Below are 25218 nucleotides of genomic sequence, written 5' to 3' on the forward strand. Positions count from 1 at the left end.
ACTGTCATGTGCAAATATATAACAGGAGATTTGACATCGTTTTCAGTAGACGTAAGATCCAGCATTTCTAATCCAGCAGAGATATATAAAATGCGTTCTCTTGTTTCTTAACTCATTCGCTGTAAGTAAAAGCAACTGACTAATGCATCTTCTAACGTAACATGGTCTAAGCAAAGTCTTCTAATGCATGTTAATTTATTTTCAATTCCTCACCTTTTATTTTTCCTATATATGATAACCAAAGCTTAGTGCTAAAAATCTAGTGTCCCAGAAAACCACAGTCCCAGATAAACCAGGCCCTTGGTCACCCTAGATAGTGTTATTTTTTTTTTCCTGAAATTATGTGTGGGCGGGTTTTAGTATGTAAGAATTTAATTGCATGTTCACAAAGGACATGTTACAAAATATTTGTTGTAGAAAAGGAGTATTGGGTCTGATGGGGTGGAGAACCATCGCCCTAGAGAAGGCCTGACTCATGGGGTAGTTTAAGAATAGGATCTGTTTCCACAGGCTGTCCAAAATGGGGAACGCCCAGGGCCAAGTCCCGCCCTTCCTGTGTAGATAAGAGTTGCACCTGTGAACCTGGTCTAGTGTGTCAGGTGGGGAGGGAAGTCACAGGGCTTTTGAAATCTATATTCCTAGCCTTGGCGGCCTCCAATACAAAGTCCAAATTGATGCACACAATTATAATTTTTATTTCTGGAAAATTGTAGGGCAGGAGAACTTTGTTTTTGCTGTCCTCCCACCACCTCTTCTTGACACTCTTATTCTCATGTTCCCTATGTTCTCATGTTGAAAACTGTCCCCAAACAGTCTAAATGTAGAAGTGTTGGTTTTGACCTCAGTCAGACTTTGATTCAGATCCCTGTTCTGACCTAACCATTCTATGTCTAAACTTCCTTCACTGTAAAGTGATGATGATAATAATCTATCTGCTTCATAGAGTTAAGGTCAGGAAGAAATAGAAGAAATGGACTAATGTCACTAATTCTTAGCATGACACATGGTAGATGTCTAATAAGTTTTATTTATCACTATTCCTAGGGCTACCCAGCTCTGCCTTTTCCACCCAGGTCTGCCCTTCCCAGTAGAGACTTGTGAGCCAAAATTACTTATTTCTCATTTCTGGCACCTCCTCTCTCACCTGTGTCACTGATTTCATATGGTTAGTAGGAAACCATTCCACTTAATGAAGCAATTCATATTAAGGTGTGAATGATCAACAGGCCATCCTTTTAGCAGGCTGCCTGCATTTTAAAGCTTATCAATCTCTACCAGAGGATTGTATACAAGGTATTTTTTGAATTGAGAGAAGAGTGATAGCAGGTTTTCCAATGTCCCCTGTTATGGGTTAGTTGTGTCCTCCCAAAATACATGTGTTGAAGCCCAAACCCCTAGTACCTCAGAATGTGAATGTATTTGTAGATAGGGTCTTCAAAGTGGTAATTAGGGTTAAATGAGGTCATTGGGGTGGGCCCTAATCCAATACAATTGGTGTCCTTAAAAGAAGAGGAGGTTAGGTCACAGACATGCACAGAGAGAAGACCATGTGAAGACACAGAGAGAAGAGAGCCATCGACAAGCCAAGGAGAGAAGCCTCAGAAGAAACCAATGCTGCTGACACCTTGATCTTGGAATTCTAACCTCTAGAACCGTGAGGAAATTAATTTCTGCCTTTAAGCCATCCAGTCTGTGGTAGGCAGCCCTAGCAAACTAATACACCTCCTTATTTCTGTCACTGACCTTTTGCAGATTAAAGTTCCTGTGTCCAAATCCCAGATAAGTTCCTTGAATTCCCTGTTCTCCTTTTCATCCTTACGGCAAATCCCAGAGATTCAGTCTATGGGTTCAAAATGGGGAGGAAAGGAATGATTACTTTTGAGTTCTACATATGCTAGGCATTTAATCATCATGGTAATTTATGGGGGTTATCATTACAGATTAGGAAACTGAGGGTCAGAAAGGTCACATATCTTAACTAAGGTAATCATTCGTTCAACAAGTGTTTACTGAACATCCAAACCCATACCTATGTATCAGGCAGAATAAAAGGTACTGGAGATATGTCAGTGAACCAAACTGACTCATGCCCTGCTCTCATAGGGCTAATAGTTTCGTGGGGAAAACAAATTTTAAACAGATAACCACACAAATAACTATATAAATTATAAATATGATAACTTATGAAGGAGCATAACATATTTATAGGAGAGCCAGATCAGTTTAATTCCATTCACTAAAATTTTACTGAGCACTTGTTATATGCCAGACATTGTGCTAAGTGCTTGGGAAATATCAGTAAATATGACGGATATGGACTTTATCCTCTTAGCACTTCCATGTCTAGTGGGAAAAGAAGGCATCAAAAAAGCCTTACAAATGAGAGAGAAAGATATTATGAGAGAAAACTTCAAGGTTACCTGGGAGCATTTAGCAAAAGCATAAGATTTAATATAAGAAATTAGGGTAAGCCTCTGGAGGAATTGCTATACTCACTGAGGCTTGAAGAATCAGGTAGCTGTCACCTGAGCAGAGGTATGCAAAGCTCTCTTCAGTCAGGCCATCTCCAGTTCAGATAATGCCTTCCTCCCTGTAAATTCTTTCTCTGAAGGCATATTTTCTCTGGTCATAAACAAATTGTTCAACTAGAACACTGGGCACTAACTGAAGAGCCATTTCCACACTGTCTTGTCTAGAATGGGACATTTACATCTGAGGGGACAAGCCTGGAAGCTTCCCATCTCAGTGGGTGACTTTAGGGCACTTCCTCTCCCCTGCTACTCTGTCTGTGGCAGACACTGGGAGTTGGCTTACCAAATGCCTTTTTCCTTACTGCCCTCTACTATACAAGCCAGAAAACCATGAAATGTATTTACCCAGACTCCCTTGCAGGAATGGTTTGTTGTGTGGCCGAGTTCTCGCCAATAAGCAGACAATACTGGGTGGGCTTCTGGAAGAACGTTTTTAAAGGGATAGATTATTTTATCCCCTTTCCCCACGCCTGACCTCTTCCTCCTTCTTGCCTTGAATCAAAACTAATGAACTGTAAGCACAGCAGCAATCTTGTGAGCACGGGGAGGAAAGCCACTTGTTAGGGATGCAGAATTGTAAAGAAAGGGCCTGTTCCTCTCACAGCTCATGTCAATCTGCCGTGTTGGCCCTGCTTGTGCCCTGACTTAACTGTTCTGAGAGGCTAGGGAATCTCTCACGCGAAGGTGTTTTAAGTGTTCCCTCCACCCCGTTATATTTATTTGCTGCTAACCACATGCCTGTGATGTGTTTAAGTTGTGAATCAAGCTGAATCATACTTGTTTAGACTATGGTACTCGGGGTTGTAGAGCCAGCTGCCTTTTTAAGTGCCTTGATTTAAACAGCTGGGGCTCTCGTGTTCTAGTGCTTCAGGTTAAAACAGGTAAAAAATATTCAGGGAGTGGCTCCGCCCCAAAGTCTGAACACAAGTAAATGATACAGATTAACTTTAAAAAAATTATAGCTGAAGGAAAAACAAACAAAAACCTAAAGAGGAAAAAAAGGCAAGAGTACAAAAATAAGTTTTAGGTAGTGTGTCAGATTATACTCCCTTTTGTAAAATCTTGATGAGTGGGAAACATATCCTCCTGAGGAAAGTCTTTCCTTAAGATAGAAAGTCCCTCCAGATATCTCCCTTTGTCCAAACATTATGTATTTTAGTTACAGGGAGGTATCTACAAAACAGATTCTCTAAGGTGATCACATTTCTCTGCAGTATAATTTCAAAAGTATTTTCTTACTGAAAAAATCTGCCCTTCTATTTGCCCCCTGGAACGCAATCCCAGAGTCTGTGAATCAAAGCTACATATTGACCTTATAGATTACTTTCTCTGATTTAGAAATGTTGATCTTTGTAAAGTTGATCTTCAAAGAACCATACTAGTCTGCATTCAGTGGTGTGTTGTGCATGTTGTCTGCTTCACCAGCTGAACTGGAGAGACTGCAATGAACTGAGTTTATTGGCTTGGCCAGATCCTGGACTTGTGAGCAGAGGGGAAAGGAGATCAGCAGAAAACCCGGAAATAAGAACAGCCATCTTCTATAGTAGGATTTGAGAGACCTGCTTGCCCCGCCTCTCCTCCTTTTGGAAACATGACAGGGGCCACTGCTTTGGGATAAGTCAGCAAAGATCAGTGCAGGGTGCAAACTGGAAAGTCTCTCTTGGTTTCAAGGAGCAGAGAAACACAGATGCCAACTTGGAAAGAGAGGATTTATCACGTATGTGAAACTGGGACCAGAAAGCTGATCAGGGGTCGAGGCAGCTGCAGGAACTGGCTGCTCTTTTTGTCTCTCTCATGGTCTGTACTATCCCTCTCTCATGATTTCTCTGCCTTTCTTCCAAAATATGTCTGCTCTATTTTCCTCTCTTTATTAACAGGCCAGTTCCTCAATCCGAATGCCAGAAAGAGCTAGTCCCAATGACTTTGCTCATTGACATGGCCCCTTTGGGTAGAGTTCTTTGCCAAAGGCATCGTCACGAGCCATTAGGCAGCTCATGGACAGGCTGCCTCAGGCCAGGTGCCTGCCTCGATCCACTCAGTGGTCACTGATGCACAGTCGCCAGCCTTATACAGCTTTCCTGATCCAGGGGGCTATGGACAGGGTAGTTTATACTAAAAGCGGTGTTAGGTTACACAGTCTCTGGGATTTGCATTTAGACTGAGTCCAATGCCATCACATTGTACTTTGCTTGACCAGCAGCACTCAGATTTCCTTATCTATCCATAGAAGGATAATAATGAAACTTATCTCACAGGGTTGTGGTGAGGCTTAACTAGGATAATGTATAGGTGAAAGGGCTTTGTAAACTGTTAAATATTATACTAATGATATTATTATGAGAAAGGGATAACCTCAAGCCATTTTGACCCATTTGCCTTCTCAGAAAGGCTAGCCGTTCATCTAAAAAGAGAACAGTGACAGGGAACAAGTAACAGGCGGGGAGTGCTGGGGGACAGGAATCTCCGGCTCCCCTGAGTGAAGGGGTGTCCAGTGTGGTTAGCCAGGAGTCCTACCCTCAGGATCTCCCAAGGCTCTGGGTGCTTGGTGTGTGTGTGTGTGTGTGTGTGTGTGTGTGTGTGTGTGTGTGTAAAGTGAGTAACAGAGAGCAGAGGAGCCCTCCTCTTCTATCTGTTCAGAGCCTCTCCTCCTCTCTACCGGTGGCCCCCTATTCACCACTAACCTCTTCACATTTCTTTAAAGACAAAGAGAAAAGTAGACAGGAAATTTTTTTAAAAGTCAGAGTTGAAAGACAGGTGGCAGTGAGTAGGCAGAAGTAATGAGTTATTGGGTATGAGTTCCGTAGAAGGGCTGGGCGGTTCAGCCCACAGAACTAAACTGCTGGGGAATTTCAGCTCGTAACTGAACATCCTGTAGCTGCGGGTAAATATCAGGCCCGTTGTGTGAAATGTGGCCCCGACCTTGGGCAGAGCTGCATGTGGGCACCCCTGGAACTCCCTGACATGCTGCGGAGGTGGCTGAATGAGGGCGGGGCACTGGGCCAAGGACTGTCGTTTGCTGTTGAGCTCACCAGGTGCCCAGGAGGAGAGAGGAAGAGTGGCTGCAGGGACACCTCTTTCCCAGGCTTTCTGTCCCAGATCAGACACGGGGGGCCCTATTTGAGTAGGCTCGGGTTGCTCACATGTAGGTTGTCAAGAAAAAATGTCCTGAAGCATACTGAAAAAATTTATAAGATATTCATAAAGTCAAAGTTTTCCAAAACACACTGCAAAGTGGAATGTCTTGATCCAGCAGAATTCTGTAGTATGTGCAAAGCCACATGGGGTAGGAAGATTATGCAGGGGAGCAGGAAAAGTAGAAGCAAAGTTTTGGTATGTTCTTTCGAGAAGAATACAAGAAGGGCAATCAAGGGGAGGTAGGGAAGAGAAGAAAGAGAGGAATCATTCTGCTCTCTGTTTGGCTACTTCTCTCATTGTCACGGGGGATGCGACCGGTGAATCGAAGTCCTGGGGTCCTGGCTTTCTTCTTCCAGGGCTTTTTGTTCTCTGTTAGTTAGGACATGGGAGAAACTGTCATGATAATTATGGTGTCTAGACTTGGGGAGCTATGGGGAGCAGTAAGAGTATCTTTAATTGCAGAGCTGAGAAGACACATAAAGACTGCAGGGTTTTGAAAGTCTCTTCTGAGAACAATGCTACACTGAGCTGTGTTTTTCGGGATTGCCCTGAAATTGTTTGTTATGTAAGCGGAATCTTGGGTGTTTTGTCTGAGCGTTTGGGGTTGTCAAAATGTTCATTTCCTCAAGAAGAGCCCAAGGATCTGAAGAGAAAGCTGTGCCGCAGTGCTCTGATCTTTATCAGTTTTACTCTCAGAGCAAGTCATCATGAAGCGTGGCAGAGGTAGTTGCTCTCAGAGTTTGGTGCCCAGACTAAAAGATACAGACTGATTCTCTTGGAGAGATAGGGCAAGTGATTAGGATGGAAACCTCCTACTTTGCCAAGTTTGGTCATCATATTTTCCCTCCCACAAATTCAGTGACATGTTTTCTTTAGCTTATTGGTGGAAGAACAGAGCAGAATGTTTTCCTTCCTAACATATAATAAACCCATGCTTATTGGTATCCAGTTAACTAGAAATCCCCATTAGGCAGCATCTCCTTACTTGGAGAGGACAAAATGATTGGTGTTCCTAAAGATGCCTGGAAGGTTCCAGACCATCTCCAAATGCCTTTTGCTTTTCCCAGTGGAAGTATCACTATTGTTTCTGCTGATTATACATGTAAAACGAGCCTACTATAAAGATTCAACATTGAAAAATGGGGAAATGGAAAATCTCTTTGTAAATGTCTCACCCCACAGTTACACCCCTACTTAAACACTCAGTAGGCTAGTGTAGATCCCTAGGAAACTTTCATGCATATAAATATACACATGTATATTGAATATATTTATGTAAATTAGATCATACTGTGCATACCGTTAAGTAACCTACCTTTGCACTTTATATGTCATAAACATCCATATCAAAATATAGCATTGGGCTTCCCAAGTGGCATAGTGTTTAAGAATCTGCCTGCCAATGCAGGGGACACGGGTTCGAGCCCTGGTCCAGGAAGATCCCACATGCTGTGGAGCAGCTAAGCCCATGTGCCACAACTACTGAGCCAGCGTGCTGCAACTACTGAAACCCACGTGCCTAGAGCCCGTGCTCCACAACAAGAGAAACCACCGCAATGAGAAGCCCGCACAACACAATGAAGAGTAGCCCCTGCTCACTGCAACTAGAGAAAGCCTGTGAGCAGCAACAAAGACCCAACACAGCCAAAAATAAATAAAATAAAATAATAAAATTTATAAAAAAAAATATAGCACTACCTCAACTTTTTTTTTTTTTTTTTTTCGGTACGTGGGCCTCTCACTGTTGTGGCCTCTCCCATTGTGGAGCACAGGCTCCGCAGCCATGGCCCACGGGCCCAGCCGCTCCGCGGCATGCGGGATCTTCCCAGGCCGGGGCATGAACCTGTGTCCCCTGCATCAGCAGGTGGACTCCCAACCACTGCGCCACCAGGGAAGCCCTACCTCAACTTTTTAAATGGTTGCACAGTGCTTTATAGTATATTTTCATTATAACTGATTTTACTAAATGTCTGTTGATTAATGTTTAGTTTCTTCCTGTTCTTTGCGATTATAATTAATTCTGCAATGACATCTTAGCAGTTCTCTGAATATTTTTTAAAGATAAACTGTATTATTGCTTCTTTTTAAAATTAACTTTGAAATATAATTTGTATACAATAAACTGAACTCATTAAAAGTGTACAATTCAATGAATTTTGACAAAAGCATCCACCCATGTAACCAATACCACAATCAAGCTATAGAACATTTTCATCACCTCAAAAAACTTTCTCACGTTCCACCCCAACCCTGGCTACAGGCAATTGTTGTTATGCTTTCTCTTGCTATAGATTAGGTTACATTTTATAGAACTTTATGTAAGTGGAATTATATACGATGTATTTTTTTGAGTCTGGCTTCTTTAATTTAGCATAATGTTTTTGAGAGTCATCCATGTAGTTGCCTGCATCGCGAGTTCTTTCTTTATATTGCTGAGTAGTATTTCATTGTATGGATATACCACCTTCTGCTTATCCATTCATTTGTTGATGAATAAGTGCTTCCAGTTTTTGGATGTTATGAATAAAGTTACTATGAACATTCATGTAGAAGTCCTAGTGTAGATATATGTTTTCATTTTTCTGGGGCGTGAACTTTATAAGAAACTGCAAAGTGTTTTCCAAAGTCGTTATACCATTTTACATTCCTACCAGCAGTATGGTAGAGTTCCAGCTACCTATATTTTTGCCAATACTTTCTAATTTTAGCCATTCTACTGGAGGTGTAATAGTATAACATTGTGGCCTTGATTTGCATTTCCCTGGTAACTAATTGTGTTGAGTGTCTTTTCGTGGGCTTTTAGTCATTTGTAGATCTTATTTTATGATGCAACTTTTGAAATATGCTACCCATTTAAAATAATTAGGTTGTGTTCTTACTATTGCATTGTAAGAGTTATTTATATATTCTAGATACAAGTCCTTTGTCAGATGTGTACTTTGCAAATTTTTTCTCCCAGTCTGTGGTTTGCCTTTTTATTTCCTTAATGGTGTTTTCCAAAGAGCAGAAGTTTTTAACTATAAATAAAGTTCATGAATTATTTTTTTTTTTTTGTGGTACGCGGGCCTCTCACCGCTGTGGCCTGTCCTGTTGCGGAGCACAGGCTCCGGACGCACAGGCTCAGTGGCCATGGCTCACGGGCCCAGCCGCTCCGCGGCATGTGGGATCTTCCTGGACCGGGGCACGAACCCGTGTCCCCTGCATCGGCAGGCGGACTCTCAACCACTGCGCAACCAGGGAAGCCCATGAATTATTTTTTTTAAACATCCAAAGGAGAGAAAGAGAGAGAGAGAGAGAAATTAAATGGTTAGTGTAGGTTTTATACTGAGTGCATACAATATTTCAATTCCTTAGAAATTGTTAACTGTGTGTTGATTAGAGTATTGTATTAATCGAAACACCCCGTTTTCTTATTGCCTTGGATAACAGAATTTGCTATATTTATGTGCCCTTATGCAGTGACTCTGAAATTTAAATGCCATCTTAAACTCTTTTTTTTTTTTTAAATGTGAGTTGGTAAATGCAGGGGAAAAGGAATACATCAGATCTCTGATGAACATTTATATCAGAATGATTTTTTTCCCTAAACGAGTAATCTACAAAAGTCTGTCAAGCGTAATAATAAAAACACCTGCTGAGCGCTATGTCAGTCACTGTGCTAAATGGCTTATTTCATTTAATCCTCACAACCGTTACCCTGTAATTGGTCACCACTGTTATCCCCACTTTATAAAGAAACGGTACAAATTCATTCAACTTACTGCAGAGCGCAGATCCAAACCCCAGATGATATTGCCTGTATGCTTTGACTACCACCCACACTTCACTCATTCTGTGAGTTTCCTTTGGCGCATTAAAAGAGATGTATTGTATGTCATCAATAACATTAACTTAACAGTGCATCTAAATTGTTGCACCCTAAGATTATTTACTACCCAATCTATGTTCTGATTTCCCAACATGTCCCCCAATACTTTTTATCCCCCAATACTTTTAACACCAATATTTAACACATGGAACATTAATGTTCCATGCTATTTTAATAGGTCTATAATAACCAGCTATTGCTTCTCAACCATACAGTCTTTATTTTTAAATAGCTTTTATAAAACTGACTCACTATCCTTATTTAGGTATTCATTGGTTTTGAGGGTAAACTGCTTTGAGATTTTCAAATATTTCGTTTCAGCCTCAAAAATATTTTTTTCAATGTAGAAATGTATTTTTTGAACTTACATTTGCCAATATTCTTAAGTAAAAAATTAGAAGATTCTAGTATTGAACCTTCTATCTCTCTGTCAAGGTATAGCTCAAAAGACAAGAATCTGGAAGGAAAGAGAAAAATTGACATGGGAGATGAGGGCTGTCCCTCATAAATAAGAAATTTTGCTGAGTCACAGCTGTCCTTCATTTTCAGATAAATTAATGAGAATCAGTGGAGGCATGCAGAGTGAGGTCTCAGCGCATCACAGAGCTGGCTCCTACTGAGGGGCAGTGCATTTTCAATGAGGGATTCAGAGGGATGGTGGTAGCATATTAGTCCAAGTTTTTTTTTTCTATAACTCCCTCAAATAGTGAATGATCTCTGTGGCATGCTTAGAACAGGGCCTGGCACTAAGTACTGCTCATTGTTACTGTTTGTGCTGTTATTATTGTCGCTAAAGCTGACATAGTACCACTAGACCGAGAACTGCAAACTCAAATACCTACAGGGGCCAGGTGGATCACACAGCTGAAACACTCAAATGCGGCAGTAAACTGGAGTCATTTAAAGGCAGCAACAGGTGGAGTGTGCCTGTAGGCTAAGGTTGACGAATCTGCCTGGTTTGCAAGAGGATTAAAGCATAAGAATTTGTATGTAGATTTTGATTGTTTAAGGTTGACGATGACCTTGAGTAAGTTTAAAACAGCCCAAAGTTTATTGGAGATCCAAAGAAACCAATCTCTACAGGTAAATTAGCTTTTGAGTAGCTTGTTTGTGATTCCACTCTAGACCCTCAAACACGATCTGTCACTTAATTTTGAAATGACACTTTTATTATACAAAGAAGATCTTAGTTTTACTTTCTGCTCTCAATAACAGTGGGAGAATAGGCCCTTCATCTCTCTTGAGAAACCTCCTTTGCTTTGCTAATCTCAGCAATCCCCTCTAGCTAAATCACTCTAAAACTTTTGTCAAGATTCAGTTCTGCATTTCACTGGCCTATTCCCCATAATGTCATGGATCCAAAATAAAGTTCATTTTTCCTCAGATCTGCATCTTTTTTAAAAATTTAATTTAATTTATTTTTAATACATGAGGTTCTTATTAGTTATCTATTTTATACATATTAGTGTATACATGTCAATCCCAATCTCCCAATTCATCACACCACACCCCCACCCTGCTTTCCCCCCTTGGTGTCCATAACATTTGTTCTCTACATCTGTGTCTCAATTTCTGCCCTGCAAACCGGTTCATCTGTACCATTTTTCTAGGTTCCACATATATGCGTTAATATATGATATTTGTTTTTCTCTTTCTGACTGACTTCACTCTGTATGGCAGTCTCTAGGTCCATCCACGTCTCTACAAATGACCCAATTTCGTTCCTTTTTATGGCTGAGTAATATTCCATGGTATATATGTACCACATCTTCTTTATCCATTCATCTGTCAATGGGCATTTAGGTTGCTTCCATGACCTGGCTACTGTAAATAGTGCTGCAATGAACATTGGGGTGCATGTGTCTTTTTTGATTATGATTTTCTCTGGGTATATGCCCAGGAGTGAGATTGCTGGGTCATATGGTAATTCTATTTTCAGTTTTTTAAGGAACCTCCATACTGTTCTCCATAGTGGCTGTATGAATTTACATTCCCACCAACAGTGCAAGAGGGTTCCCTTTTCTCCACACCCTCTCCAGCATTTGTTGTTTGTAGATTTTCTGATGATGCCCATTCAAACTGGTGTGAGGTGATACTTCATTGTAGTTTTGATTTGCATTTCTCTAATAATTAGTGATGTTGAGCAGCTGTTCATGTGCTTCTTGGCCATCTGTGTATCTCCTTTGGAGAAATGTCTATTTAGGTCTTCTGCCCATTTTTTGATTGGGTTGTTTGTTTTTTTAATATTGAGCTGCATGAGCTGTTTATATATTTGGGAGATTAATCCTTTGTCCGTTGATTCATTTGCAAATATTTTCTCCCATTCTGACAGAAATGGGAGAAAGTCTTTTCATCTTGTTTATAGTTTCCTTAGGTGTGCAAAGCTTTTAAGTTTCATTAGGTCCCATTTGTTTATTTTTGTTTTTATTTCCATTGCTCTAGGAGGTGAGTCATAAAAGATCTTGGTGTGATTTATGTCAAAGAGTGTTCTTCCTGTGTTTTCCTCTAAGAGTTTTATAGTGTCTGGTCTTACATTTAGGTCTTTAATCCATTTTGAGTTTATTTTTGTGTATGGTGTTAGGGAGTGTTCTAAGTTCATTCTTTTACATGTAGCTGTCCAGTTTTCCCAACAACACTTATTGAAGAGACTGTCTTTGCTTCATTGTATATTAGGCCTCCTTTGTCATAGATTAGTTGACCATAGGTGCCTGGGTTTATCTCTGGGCTTTCTATCCTGTTTCATTGATCTATATTTCTGTTTTTGTGCCAGTACCATGCTGTCTTGATTACTGTAGCTATGTAGTATAGTCTGAAGTCAGGGAGTCTGATTCCTCCAGCTCTGTTTTTTTCCCTCAAGATTGCTTTGGCTATTTGGGGTCTTTTGTGTCTCCATACAAAACTGGAGATTTTTTGTTCTTGTTCTGTAAAAAACGCCATTGGTAATTTGATAGGGATTGCACTGAATCTGTAGATTGCTTTGGCTTATATAGTCATTTCCACAATATTGATTCTTCCCATCCAAGTACATGGTATATCTCTCCATCTGTTTGTGTCATCTTTGATTTCTTTCATCAGTGTCTGATAGTTTTCTGAGTACAGGTCTTTTACCTCCTTAGGTAGGTTTATTCCTAGGTATTTTATTCTTTTTGTTGCAGTGGTGAATGGGAGTGTTTCCTTAATTTCTCTTTCAGATTTTTCGTTGTTAGTGTCTAGTAGTGCAAGAGATTTCTGTGTATTAATTTTGTATCCTGCAACTTTACCAAATTCATTGATTAGCTCTAGTAGTTTTCTGGTGGCATATTTAGGATTATCTCTGTATAGTATCATGTCATGTCATCTGCAAACAGTGACAATTTTACTTCTTCTTTCCCAGCTTGTATTCCTTTTATTTCTTTTTCTTCTCTGATTGCTGTGGCTAGGACTTACAAAACTATGTTGGTGAGAGTGGACGTCCTTGTCTTGTTCCTGATCTTAAAGGGAATGCTTTCAGTTTTGCACCATTGAGAATGATGTTTGCTGTGTGTTTGTTGTATATGACCTTTATTATGTTGAGGTAGGTTCCCTCTATGCCCACTTTCTGGAGAGTTTTTATCATAAATGGGTGTTGAATTTTGTCAAAAGCTTTTTCTGCATCTATTGAGATGATCATATGGTTTTTATTCTTTGATTTGTTAATATGGTGTATCACATTGATTGATTTGCATATATTGAAGAATCCTTGCATCCCTGGGATAAATCCCACTTGATCATGGTGTGTTGTTGGATTCTGTTGGCTAGTATTTTGTTGAGGATTTTTGCATCTATATTCATGAGTGATATTGGTCTGTAATTTTCTTTTTTTGTGACATCTTTGTCTGGTTTTGCTATCAGGGTGATGGTGGCCTTGTAGAATGAGTTTGGGAGTGTTCCTTCCTCTGCAATTTTTTGGAAGAGTTTGAGAAGGATAGGTGTTAGCTCTTTTCTAAATGTTTGATAGAATTCCCCTATGAAACCATCTGGTCCTGGACTTTTGTTTGTTGGAAGATTTTTTTTTTTGCTGTACGTGGGCCCCTCACTGTTGTGGCCTCTCCTGTTGTGGAGCACAGGCTCCGGACGTGCAGGCTCAGTGGCCATGACTCACGGGCCCGGCCGCTCCGCAGAATGTGGGATCTTCCCGGACCGGGGCACAAACCCCTGTCCCCTGCATCGGCAGGCGGACTCTCAACCAGTGTGCCACCAGGGAAGCCCCTGTTGGAAGATTTTTAATCACAGTTTCAATTTCATTACTTGTGATTGGTCTGTTCATATTTTCTATTTCTTCCTGGTTCAGTCTTGGAAGGTTATACCTTTCTAAGAATTTGTCCATTTCTTCCAGGTTGTGCATTTTATTGGCATAGAGTTGCTTGTAGTTGTCTCTTATGATGCTTTGTATTTCTGTGGTGTCCTGTTGTAACTTCTCGTTTTTCCTTTCTAATTTTATTGATTCGAGTCCTTTCCCTCTTTTTCTTGATGAGTCTGGCTAATGGTTTATCAATTTTGTTTATCTTCTCAAAGAACCATCTTTTAGTTTTATTGATCTTTACTATTGTTTTCTTTGTTTCTATTTCATTTATTTCTGCTCTGATCTTTATGGTTTCTTTCCTCTGCTAACTTTGCGTTTTGTTTGTTTTTCTTTCTCTAGTTCCTTTAGGTGTAAGGTTAGATTGTTTATTTGAGATTTTTCTTGTTTCTTGAGGTAGGATTGTATTGCTATAAACTTCCCTCTTAGAACTGCTTTTGTTGAATCCCATATGTTTTGGATCGTCATGTTTTCATTGTCATTTGTCTCTAGGTTTTTTTTTTTTTTTATTTCCTCTTTGATTTATTTAGTGATCTCCTGGTTATTGAGTTATGTATTGTTTAGCCTCCATGTGTTTGTGATTTTTACATTTTCTCCCCCTGTAATGTATTTCTAATCTCATAGCATTGTGATCAGAAAAGATGCTTGATATGATTTCAATTTTCTTAAATTTACTAAGGCTTGTTTTGTGACCCAAGATGTGATCTATCCTGGAGAATGTTCCGTGTGCACTTTGAGAAGAAAGTGTAATCTGCTGTTTTTGGATGGAATGTCCTATAAATATCAATTAAATATATCTGGTCTATTGTATCATTTAAAGCTTGTGTTTCCTTATTAATTTTCTTTTCGGATGATCTGTCCATTGGTGTAAGTGAGGTCTTAAAATCTCCCACTATTACTGTGTTACTGTCAATTTCTTCTTTTATAGCTGTTAGCATTTGCCTTATGTATTGAGGTGCTCCTATGTTGGGTGCATATATATTTATAATTGTTATTATCTTCTTCTTGGATTGATCCCTTAATCACTATGTAGTGTCCTTGTAACATTCTTTATTTTAAAGTCTATTTTATCTGATATGAGTATTGCTACTCCAACTTTCTTTTGATTTCCATTTGAATGGAATATCTTTTTTCTCCCCTCACTTTCGGTCTGTATGTGTCCCTAGGTCTGAAGTGAATCTCTTGTAGACAGCATATATATGGGTCGTGTTTTTATACCCCTTCAGTGAGCCTGTGTCTTTTTGTTGGAGCATTTAATCCATTTACATGCAAGGTGATTATCTTATTACCATTTTTTAACTTGTATTGGGTTTGTTTTTGTAGGTCCTTTTCTTCTCTTGTGTTTCCCACTTAGAGAAGTTCCTTTAGCATTTGTTGGAGAGCTGGTTGGGTGGTTCTGAATTCTCTTAGCTTTTGCTTGTCTGTAAAGCTTTTGATTTTTCCTCGAATCTGAATGAGATCCTTGCCAGGTAGAGTTATCTTGGTTGTAGGTTCTTCCCTTTCATCACTTTAAATATATCATGCCACTCCCTTCTGGCTTGTAGAGTTTCTGCTGAGAAATCAGCTGTTAACCTTATGGGAGTTCCCCTGTATGTTATTTTCCCTTGTTGCTTTTAATTATTTTTCTTTATCTTTAATTTTTGCCAGTTTGATTACTGTGTGTCTCAGCGTGTTTCTCCTTGGGTTTATCCTGTATGGGACTCTCTGCACTTCCTGGACTTGGGTGGCTATTTCCTTTCCCATGTTAGGGAAGTTTTCGACGATAATCTCTTCAAATGTTTTCCTGGGTCCTTTCTCTCTCTCTCTTCTCCTTCTGGGACCCCTATAATGTGAATGTTGGTGCATTTAATATTGTCTCAGAAGTCTCTTAGGCTGTCTTCATTTCTTTTCATTCTTTTTTTTTTATTCTGTTCCACTGCAATGAATTCCACCATTCTGTCTTCCAGGTCACTTATCCATTCTTCTGCCTCAGTTATTCTGCTATTGATTCCTTCTAGTGTATTTTTCATTTCAGTTATTGCATTGTTCATCTCTGTTTGTTTGTTCTTTAATTCTTCTAGGTCTTTGTTAAACTTTTCTTGCATCTTCTCGATCTTTGCCTCCATTCTTTTTCCGAGGTCCTGGATCATCTTCACTATCATTATTCTGAATTCTTTTTCCAGAAGGTTGCTTTTCTTCACGTCATTTAGTTGTTTTTCTGGGGTTTTATGTTGTTCCTTCATCTGGTGCATAGTCCTCTGCCTTTTCATTTTGTCTGTCTTTCTGTGAATGCAGTTTTCATTCCACAGACTGCAGGATTATAGTTCTTCTTGCTTCTTCTGTCTGCCCTCTGATGGATGAGGCTATCTAAGAAGCTTGCGCAAGCTTCCTGATGAGAGGGACTGGTCAGTGCCATGGCTTTTGATGGTCAAATATGACTTTGTTAATAGGTGCTCCAGTTCCATCCTCCAGATGTTTTCTAACAGTTGTCCTGAGGGAAAATGTCTGAGTAGAGTTATACAAGACAACCGTAGGACATGGAGTAAGACCGCTTTCTCATCACTTTGTGCTTTAAAAATTAAATAAACAGTCAAATGTACTATGAACATTTTTTTCTCCTCTTTAATTTCCTGAATCAAAAACAACAAAGAAATTAAAGGGTGTGAAAAAAATTCCTTTTGCCTCATATCAATTGCCAAACTAAATATCATAAAATTATGACCTTTCTTCCCTTAGTAATTCATATTGGCAAGAACATAGATGAAAAGAAAACTTTGGGGAGACTGGTGTACTATGTAAATAGGAACATCTGCTACCTCTTGTGAAAGTGATGATTAATTCCTAGGGCTAAGGCACATATTTTGTTAAAACAACTAGGGCCAGATCGTGCCATCTGTATTCTCCTTCTCCCAGGCAGTTTTGGGGTAAGGAAGGGAGTAGAGGGGGAAGGATATATCTCCAGAGTTAGTAAGTTTTGTTCACTGATCCCAGCCAGGGCAGGTAGATTTCTGGAAAAAAAGCAGGGACAGACCCCTTCCCAGCTGTAATCCTCTTCTCCTCCCACTACATCCCGCCCTTCTCTCTGTGCCCCTGTTTAGAATTCCGAAAAAGATGTGGTTGGAGGGGAGGAGATTGTAGAGAAGCACTTGGAAAACAGCTATTTAAGACTCAGGGTGAGGAGTGTGTCAGAAAGCTCCTTGGATTAGACTTACTCATTTTTTAGTCTTATTGCTTCTATTTATTAGCTGCGTGACCTTGGATAAGTACCTAAACTTCATTAGGCCTTCTTGTCCTCATCTGAAAAGTCAGGGGGTTGGGTTAGAGCTAGATGATCTCCAGTGCCTTTCAAGACTTGACAACTATGCGTCTCTTCTGTAATTCTTTGCCTCATCTAAGACAATGCATGGCAGTATGTGCTTTCTGTAGGGGTCTGCTAGAAAAGATACAGGCACCTTTCTTTTAAACAACTCATTTCCTACAATCATGTGTTTCTTTAAAAACAAATACAAGAGGATTGGATTGGTCATAGTAACGTGCTTCTAGAAATATCTTGTGGCAGGAAGACTACTTATTTCTCCTTAAGGACTGCATATTGGCCATACTCCACATGCTTTTCACTTCTTTGAGCCAGAACTCAGCTAGTATGCTCTTAGTAAGGACTGATGAAACTGTATGAAAGGTAAAGTAAGTTTCCCTTTTAAGACAGGAAAGTAAGCCTATAGGAACCTATTTCCCCCCATGACTCCACTGAAATAAAAGTAAACAAGTATCCCCCAAAAAGTATGTGATTGGAATGGGTAGAAGACCATGGACTGGAGATTTCAACTAATTTCTAAAAGATAAAAAGTGAAAGGGGAGGATTAATGGTTGAATTGGCAGAAAATGCCACAGGCTAGAATACACAAGATAAAGTGACAGAATCTTGAGAAAAAACAAATTCAGAACAACAAAAGTTACAGACCACATATGAAGTAAACTGCAACTAGACATGAATATAAGCAGTTAATAGACTGTAAGAAAAAGTGATCCATTTGCCCTTGATGCTAGCAATAGCCACATTTGAGAGACGCGGGGGTTATAACATTGGGTCCATGGAAAATGTCATCCTAGCATATAACACTGAACAATGCTTATATTGATCATAATAAAATACATGCAGTATATTGGCTTGCTTCCATTGTTTATTATGTTGTAATAAACTTTATTTTTTAGAACAGTTTTAGATTTATAGAAAAATTATAAAGACGCTACAGAGTTCCCCTATTATTAACACCTTATAAGTATCATCCATTTGTTAACAATTAATGAACGAGTACTGATCCATTATCACTAACTAAAATCCATACTTTATGCAGATTTCTTTAGCTTTTATCTAATGTCTTCTTCTGTTCCAAGATCCCATCCAGGATACCACATTACATTTAGTCATCATGTCTCCTTAGGCTCCTCTTGGCTGTAATAGTTTGTTAGACTTTCCTTATTCTTGATGACCTTAATGAGTTTGAGGAGTACTAGTCAGGTATTTTATACAATGTCCCTTATTTGGGATTTGTGTGGTGTTTTTCTTATGATTAGACTGGTGTTACGGGTTTTGTAGAGAAGACCACAAAGGTCAAGTGCCGTTTTTGTCACATCAGATCAAGGGTACATACTATCAACGTGACTTATCACTCTTTCTGACCTTGATAACCCGGTTGAGGTAATGTTTGCCAGGTTTCTCCAGTGTAAATTTTCCCCTTGCTCCCACCTTTTCATACTGTCCCCTTGGGAAGGAATTATATAGGTTATTAACTTCTAAAGTCAACCTATAGATAAAGTAGGAAAGAATTTTTCATGATAGCAGTACTGAATGTAAATATTAACAATTTTGTTAGTGGTTAAATGTTGCTGACAAAAAAAAAGGGAAAGGAAAAGTGGAGGAACGGGAAGGGGGATCAATACCTTCATTTTATAGAGGAAATCCATAGATACACTAATAAAAAATAGAAATTTGAGTCCTTGTTCAAAAATGTAAACGTTTAGGACTTCCCCGGTGGTGCAACGGTTAAGAATCCACCTGCCAATGCAGAGGACACGGGTTCGATCTCTGGTCCGGGAAGATCCCACATGCAGCAGAGCAACTAAGCCAATGTGCCATAACTACTGAGCCTGTGCTCTAGAGCCTGCAAGCCACAACTACTGAGCCCACGTGCCACAACTACTGAAGCCCACGCGCCTAGAGCCCATGCTCCGCAACAAGAGAAGCCACTGCAATGAGAAGCCCGCATGCTGCAATGAAGAGTAGCCCCTGCTCGCCGCAACTAGAGAAAGCCCACGTGCAGCAATGAAGACCCAACGCAGCCTAAAATAAATAAATTTATTTTAAAAAAATGTAAACGTTTAGTTCCAGTGGAGGAAATAAAACACTATTACTGCTGTTAAACATTGGGAAGAGAAGAGTAGTATGAGATACTTTCTGATTTTCATACTGTGAATTGACTGACACTGACTAAAGTTGGTAATCCAAGAAGAGAGATATAGAATGCACTGGAAGTAAAGACTGAATGATCTCACTCCAGATAAAACCAGTTTTCCTCTGTAGAAGGGATTGGAGCTAACTAAGCAAGGAAAAGAGGAAAGGCTCTAGCTTTTCCCTGGAAGTTCTTTTATACTACTTGATTTATTACCATGTGCACAAATCATTTGCTTTAAAGCCAAAGATGATGTGTAGGGTGGTGTCAGGACTACTACTGGACCACCCAGTATGACCCCTTTTGACTTCAGTGATCCAAGCAAACCCATCTGCCTAAACATCACTCACACCAAACCATACTACTATGTGGTGTTTTGTTGAGGCAGGAACCTCACTTCTGAGAGAATAAAGGGGTAATCTTTTTAGGTCTTTGATTTGTAGGAAAGGCATTTAAAAAAGAGAACTCTGTTTGTAGAAATAAAGATTAGAAGATTTCAGTTGCAAAAGAGAACCTGGCTGAAAGATGCATCAACTGTCTCTGGTTGAGAAGTATTGGCAGTCAGTGAAATCCATTGTGTGTTTCCTGTGTTTAGCATTATACATGTTTCAGTTTAAAAGCCTTTACTGTCATTAGCTAATTACCTCCCAAGGATGCAGGGTAGTTAGAGGGAATATTGGAACCAAGCCAGATTTTAGAGCTGAAAGATGTATATGTGTCTGTACCAACCCTGATTCAGGGTGTAGCTGTTATACCATTTCACACACAGGGATCGATCTGCTAATGTGTGGTTACTCAATCTATTAAGTTTTTTTTTTCTAGATTCAACATCTCCTTGAGAAATACAAGTTACTGAAACAGAAGGGAACTTATTCCAATAGCATCTCTTATGAGTGTCTTGAAAATCAACATTGGTGACAGTTTTAGATTCATCATTAAATCAGAATCTCCAAAGTGAGGCCTGGATACTGGAAGTTACTAAAAGTGCCCAGATGATTCTAGAGTAGAGACAGGCTTGAGGACCACTTACTTAAGTGGAAAATAGCTGCTCCTTTCCCTACCCCTAACAGTAACTGTATCTACTATGAAAATGAAATATAACATTTGGCTAAGGAGAAATTTTTATAAACACTAATTATTAATAAATATTACAACTTGTTTTATATAAACTATATATTTTACATTATAGAAGTGCTCAAGAAATTTGGAGACTATAGGAGAACAAATAGGTATGTCTCTGTGCATATAAAAAGTCATCACACAAAGAGTCACTGTTCATGTTTTGGGATTTTTCTTTCCATTTTATTTTCATACTTTGTCTTTTAAAAAAATTATTGACATTGCTCTTGTCAGATTCCATACACAATTTCATATCCTGCTTTTCAAATATACCATTATAATAAGCTTTTTCATCCTTTGATTCATCCTTTAAAAGTTATCTCTAAAAATGAAACCTAGTGAAATGAGGCAAACAGGGAAATTTATATCCACAATTAAACCAGAATAGAAATTCAGGTACATGTAGAGCACCAGCCCACAAGAATATTCTCTACCCTGTTTCTATTTGGAACACTCAGACCAGCAGTATCTAGAACATGTGCTCAATTTCTGCAGCCGAATTTTGACTATATTTGGTATGTGGTGCCCTCTACTGGCTTTCCCAGGATTGTGCCTTTTTTCTGTTTGTAAACTATGTGTTTTAGTAAGGACTCTAAAGAAGGGAGTTACATTGTATGTGTGCAAGTTTGAATTTTGCATGTCTGTATTTTTATTAATATGTGTAGCCTTAATGTAGAATTGAATCTATCTTAATACTGGATCTGACTGTGGGTCTGTTTCCTTCTTATTTATTCCACAAACATTTTAGAGTCTACCATGTGCCAGGGGTATTGTGCTAGGGGGCTGGAGACATAAAGATGAAATCTCCACCTTCAAGTGGCTCATTATCTATCCCAGGCAGGATAACCTACTTAACATGCCTTGGATGTTCCAACAGAAGAACCTGACTCCGTATAGATCCTTGTCCTCCTCTATCTAGGAAAATCATCGTCTTCAGTGAAGCATGCCGCTTTGGGACAGACACATGTGGCAGAGCCAGGAAGAAAGAGGACACCTTTCCAGCAGGGCAAATCCACCAAATCAATTCTGGCCATCAGTGGGGTTGACAGATGTCACGGACAGCTTGCTCTCAATTTACTTAGGAAATTAAAATTTATGATGGACTATAACACATTAATAGATAAAATGAGTGGCAATAATTCAGAGGTTTAATTGAGCCCCTATAAGGGAATAAACCTCATTTTCTAGAAATGTAAACTTCATATAATATGTACCTAAGGAAGGGAGGTAATTATTACTTTTTTTTATATGTATAACTGATTCATTTTGTTATAAAGCAGAAACTAACACACCATTGTAAAGCAACTATACTCCAATAAAGATGTAAAAAAAAAAAAAAGAGCCACATGTGCGCCAGAGCAGAAAGCAGAGGCACAGCAGTTGGGTCTGGGGGGAAACAACAGTCCGAGTGGGAGGTCAGCGATGGCTGAAGAATCCTTGAGGATGGTTATATTTAAACGGCTTCATCCTGCTGGAGCCCCTGAAAAGCCGCAGACACATTTTCTCCTGGGGAAATTCCTTGGGCCCCTCCACGCTGTCATCGTGGCCCTCCGTCTCCAGGTAGACGTCCAGCAGCACACACAGACGCTGCAGCTGGTTCGTCAAGAGCTGGTGGTGGGGCCGGGGGCCGCACAGCTCCTTGTAGCACACATTGACCTCACTCTCCATGGCCCGAATATTGTCGTCGTTGTTGTTGGTTTTCTCCCCTTTCCAGTTCAGACAGAGCTGGAAAATGGGTGGGATGGAGGAGTAGCCGGGGTTCAGCACCACGGCAGCCTGGAGCTTAGCTGTGCCCCTTTCCACAAGTGCCATATAGTAGAGATTGGTGTCCCCAGCCAGTCCCGCCTCCACGATGTCTTTGGTAAAATGCAGCTCCGTATAATCCTCATGGGCAATCGTCACCCACTTCACCAGGCGAGAGACAACCTTTGCAGGGAAGAGGTACTGGCAGTCATTGGTAACTGGCACAATGCCGTGTTCCAGGGAGGCAAACCACTTGTGGAGGGCCAGGCGGGACTGCACCCTGGTCTTCAGCGGTTTCATGGTGGTCTCCGTGTGGCTGGTGCTCAGAGAGTGGTCAGCGATCACAGTGTGCTGGGGCTGCTCTTTGGGGAAGTGGAGGCCACCCAGCTTCTGCACCCACAAATAGGGATGCCCTAAGTCAAGTATGTAGTCCCTCAAAGTCAGGATGCCAACTTTATCAAACTGATACTGATTGGCTGGATTTGGAGTTTTCTTTCCATGATCCCCAGGATACAAACAGCTCAGGACTGAGTCAGGAGACAGCAAGTCACCTGTACCGATGGGGGTGATCAGTTCTGTGGCGGTTGTCACTTTGGCTTTTACCGTCATGAGGTTGAGGTTCATGAGGTAGTAGAAAGTCAGGTGCAGTACACTGTCATCTTTGCACCTCAGGTCCAGCATGACGGACAGCGGGTGCCTCTTCAGCATCTCCTTGCGCTTGTCTTGCCCATACGCAGTGGCCTGGACATAGAGGGGAGGAGGTAGGTGCCAGGCTGTCTCATACTGCTTGTGAGCTTGGTCGAAGGGCATAAACAGATACTCCTGCACTGGTAGGGAAGCCCGCATGATGCTGTTGAGACCCGGCTGGAGGCTACTCAGGTACTCCTTCTTTACTTCAGTCTCCTTAAGGATCTTCTCCTTGTTGGACAGGCACTCTTGGTACTTCTCCACCAGCCTTTTCCGCCGCTCCAGCTCCCAGTCCAGATGTGCAAGGGTTTGCTGGTGAGGGTCTCCCATGGTGACTTCCGCCTTGCTGATATCTGGAGGAGCCTCCTTATAAAACTCCTCTAAGCTGACCAGATCGATTTCTTCGTGATTTGACTTAAACTCCAGACATTTGGTGACCTCCTTCTGCAGGTGCATCACCTCATACAACAGGTTCTGGAGCTGCAGGTGATAGGCGTCCACTTGCTGCTCGGCCTCATGAGTCTGATCTCTTCCTTTCTTCAACCTGATGTGGGCTAATCGGTTAAGCTTTTTTTTTGGCGGTACGCGGGCCTCTCACTGTTGTGGCCTCTCCCGTTGCGGAGCACAGGCTCCGGATGCGCAGGCTCAGAGGCCATGGCTCACGGGCCCAGCCACTCCGCGGCACGCGGGATCCTCCCGGACCGGGGCACGAACCCGTGTCCCCTGCATCGGCAGGCAGACTCTCAAACACTGCGCCACCAGGGAAGCCCTCTAAAGCCTTCTTGATCACTTCTTTTGGTATGCAGTTTCTTTTACCACATTATGTGCAATTATGCAAATGATAGCTTAGCAAACCCCTTTCCACGCCCCCTTTTTAACCTGAGGACCCTGATGATGATGCTGGGTCTACAAGGTTGAATCCATACACCAACAGACCCAAGCATGACTATATAATATTTATCCTGAATATGAAACCAGTTTATATAATATTGTACATCAACTATACCTCAAAAAAAATTTTTTTTAAATATGGAACCAGCAATTACTCGTTATGTGTTCTTGGATGAGTAACTTTCTTTTTAATTTGTCTTACACACCCTGTTCTCTTTTATTTTCCAAGGGACTCTGCCAGTCTGGCGTTTACCAACCTTCTACCTCTTGCGAAATATGTGGAGGATGAAATGATATAAGACTTTGTACAAAACATTGGCCCCTCAGGGTAAAAATCTGAGCCTAGCAAAGTACAGACCCTGGGAGGAAGGAAAGAGACAACAGTGAAGAAAAGGATGTTTGGCACATAGTTGGTGCTTATCCAATATTTGTTCCATAAGTGAATTAGGGGATGATGTGATAGTCTCTCAAGTATTATGGGGTGTCTCAGGCACTGCCACCTGCCTCTTCAAGAACACTTCCTATTTGGGAAGGAGGAAGGAAGGAGGGAAGAGACACATGTATTCTGGCTCTCCAGGCGTTTGTGCTGAGGTCAGGTTTCTTCTGGAGTTAGGAGTTCTTTGTCTGGCAGTTTTCTCTTTCAGGGGAGTAAGGTAGGGGTGTGTGTGTGTATGTGTGTGTGTGTGTGTGTGTGTGTGAGCATGTACATATGCGTGTGTGCACATGATACACAAATATAAATAGTGACCCAATGTTTATTTCCTTTCACTTACGCCAAGACCTGAAGACCTCAGATTATAAAATCATTCCTTTGCCTTGATAACAAGAAAAAAAGTTAAAAACCTCAGGGAGAGCTCAGTTTTAATTGTTAAACTTACGTGCTTGGCACTTAGGATACAAGAAGACTTAGGTCTAATCTCAAAAGACTTTTAACGTGGAGAGACATAAAGCCAAACAGTATCTGATGCAAGGAAGATAGTGCTGGAGCAGAGGTTGGTCCAGGGAACTCAGAGGAGGGGCTTTTAATAGAGCCCAGGGCCCAGGGCCTTGCTATTCCAAGTCTAGTTTGACTGCCAGCAGCAACATCTCTTGGAAACTTGTGAGAAATGCAGACTCTCCGACTCCAACCCAGACTGACTGAATGTGAATCATATGCTCATTAATATTTGAGAAGTACTGGTCTAGGGGGTGGGGCTGGGATGTGGGAGCGTTTTTTTAAAGGAAATAAATTCTGAACTGTGTTTTGAGGATGAGAGGGTTAACCAGGGAGTGTTCCAAACAGAGAGCAAAACCTAAGCAAAAGTTCAGTGACATGAAAAAGCATTGGGGGTTTCCCTGGTGGCGCAGTGGTTGAGAGTCCGCCTGCCGATGCAGGAGACACCGGTTCGTGCCCCGGTCCGGGAAGATCCCACATGCCGCGGAGTGGCTGGGCCCGTGAGCCATGGCCGCTGACCCTGCGCGTCCGGAGCCTGTGCTCCACAACGGAAGAGGTCACAA

At 40.8% G+C, this 25218-nt stretch overlaps 1 protein-coding gene across 1 annotated transcript; it reads right to left on the minus strand.

Annotated features, from left to right (window-relative positions):
- Positions 1-21816: 21816 nt before the first annotated feature.
- Positions 21817-23400, minus strand: LOC116759959 (THO complex subunit 5 homolog; the record flags this gene model as incomplete). The annotated part of the gene is made up of 1 exon (XM_032644130.1): positions 21817-23400. A coding segment is annotated over one exon (1584 nt), but the record flags the coding sequence as incomplete, so codon positions are not given.
- Between the last annotated feature and the right edge of the window lie 1818 nt (positions 23401-25218).

The sequence above is a fragment of the Phocoena sinus genome, chromosome 1 (genome assembly GCF_008692025.1).
Source record: "Phocoena sinus isolate mPhoSin1 chromosome 1, mPhoSin1.pri, whole genome shotgun sequence".
Taxonomy (NCBI): Eukaryota; Metazoa; Chordata; class Mammalia; order Artiodactyla; family Phocoenidae; genus Phocoena; species Phocoena sinus.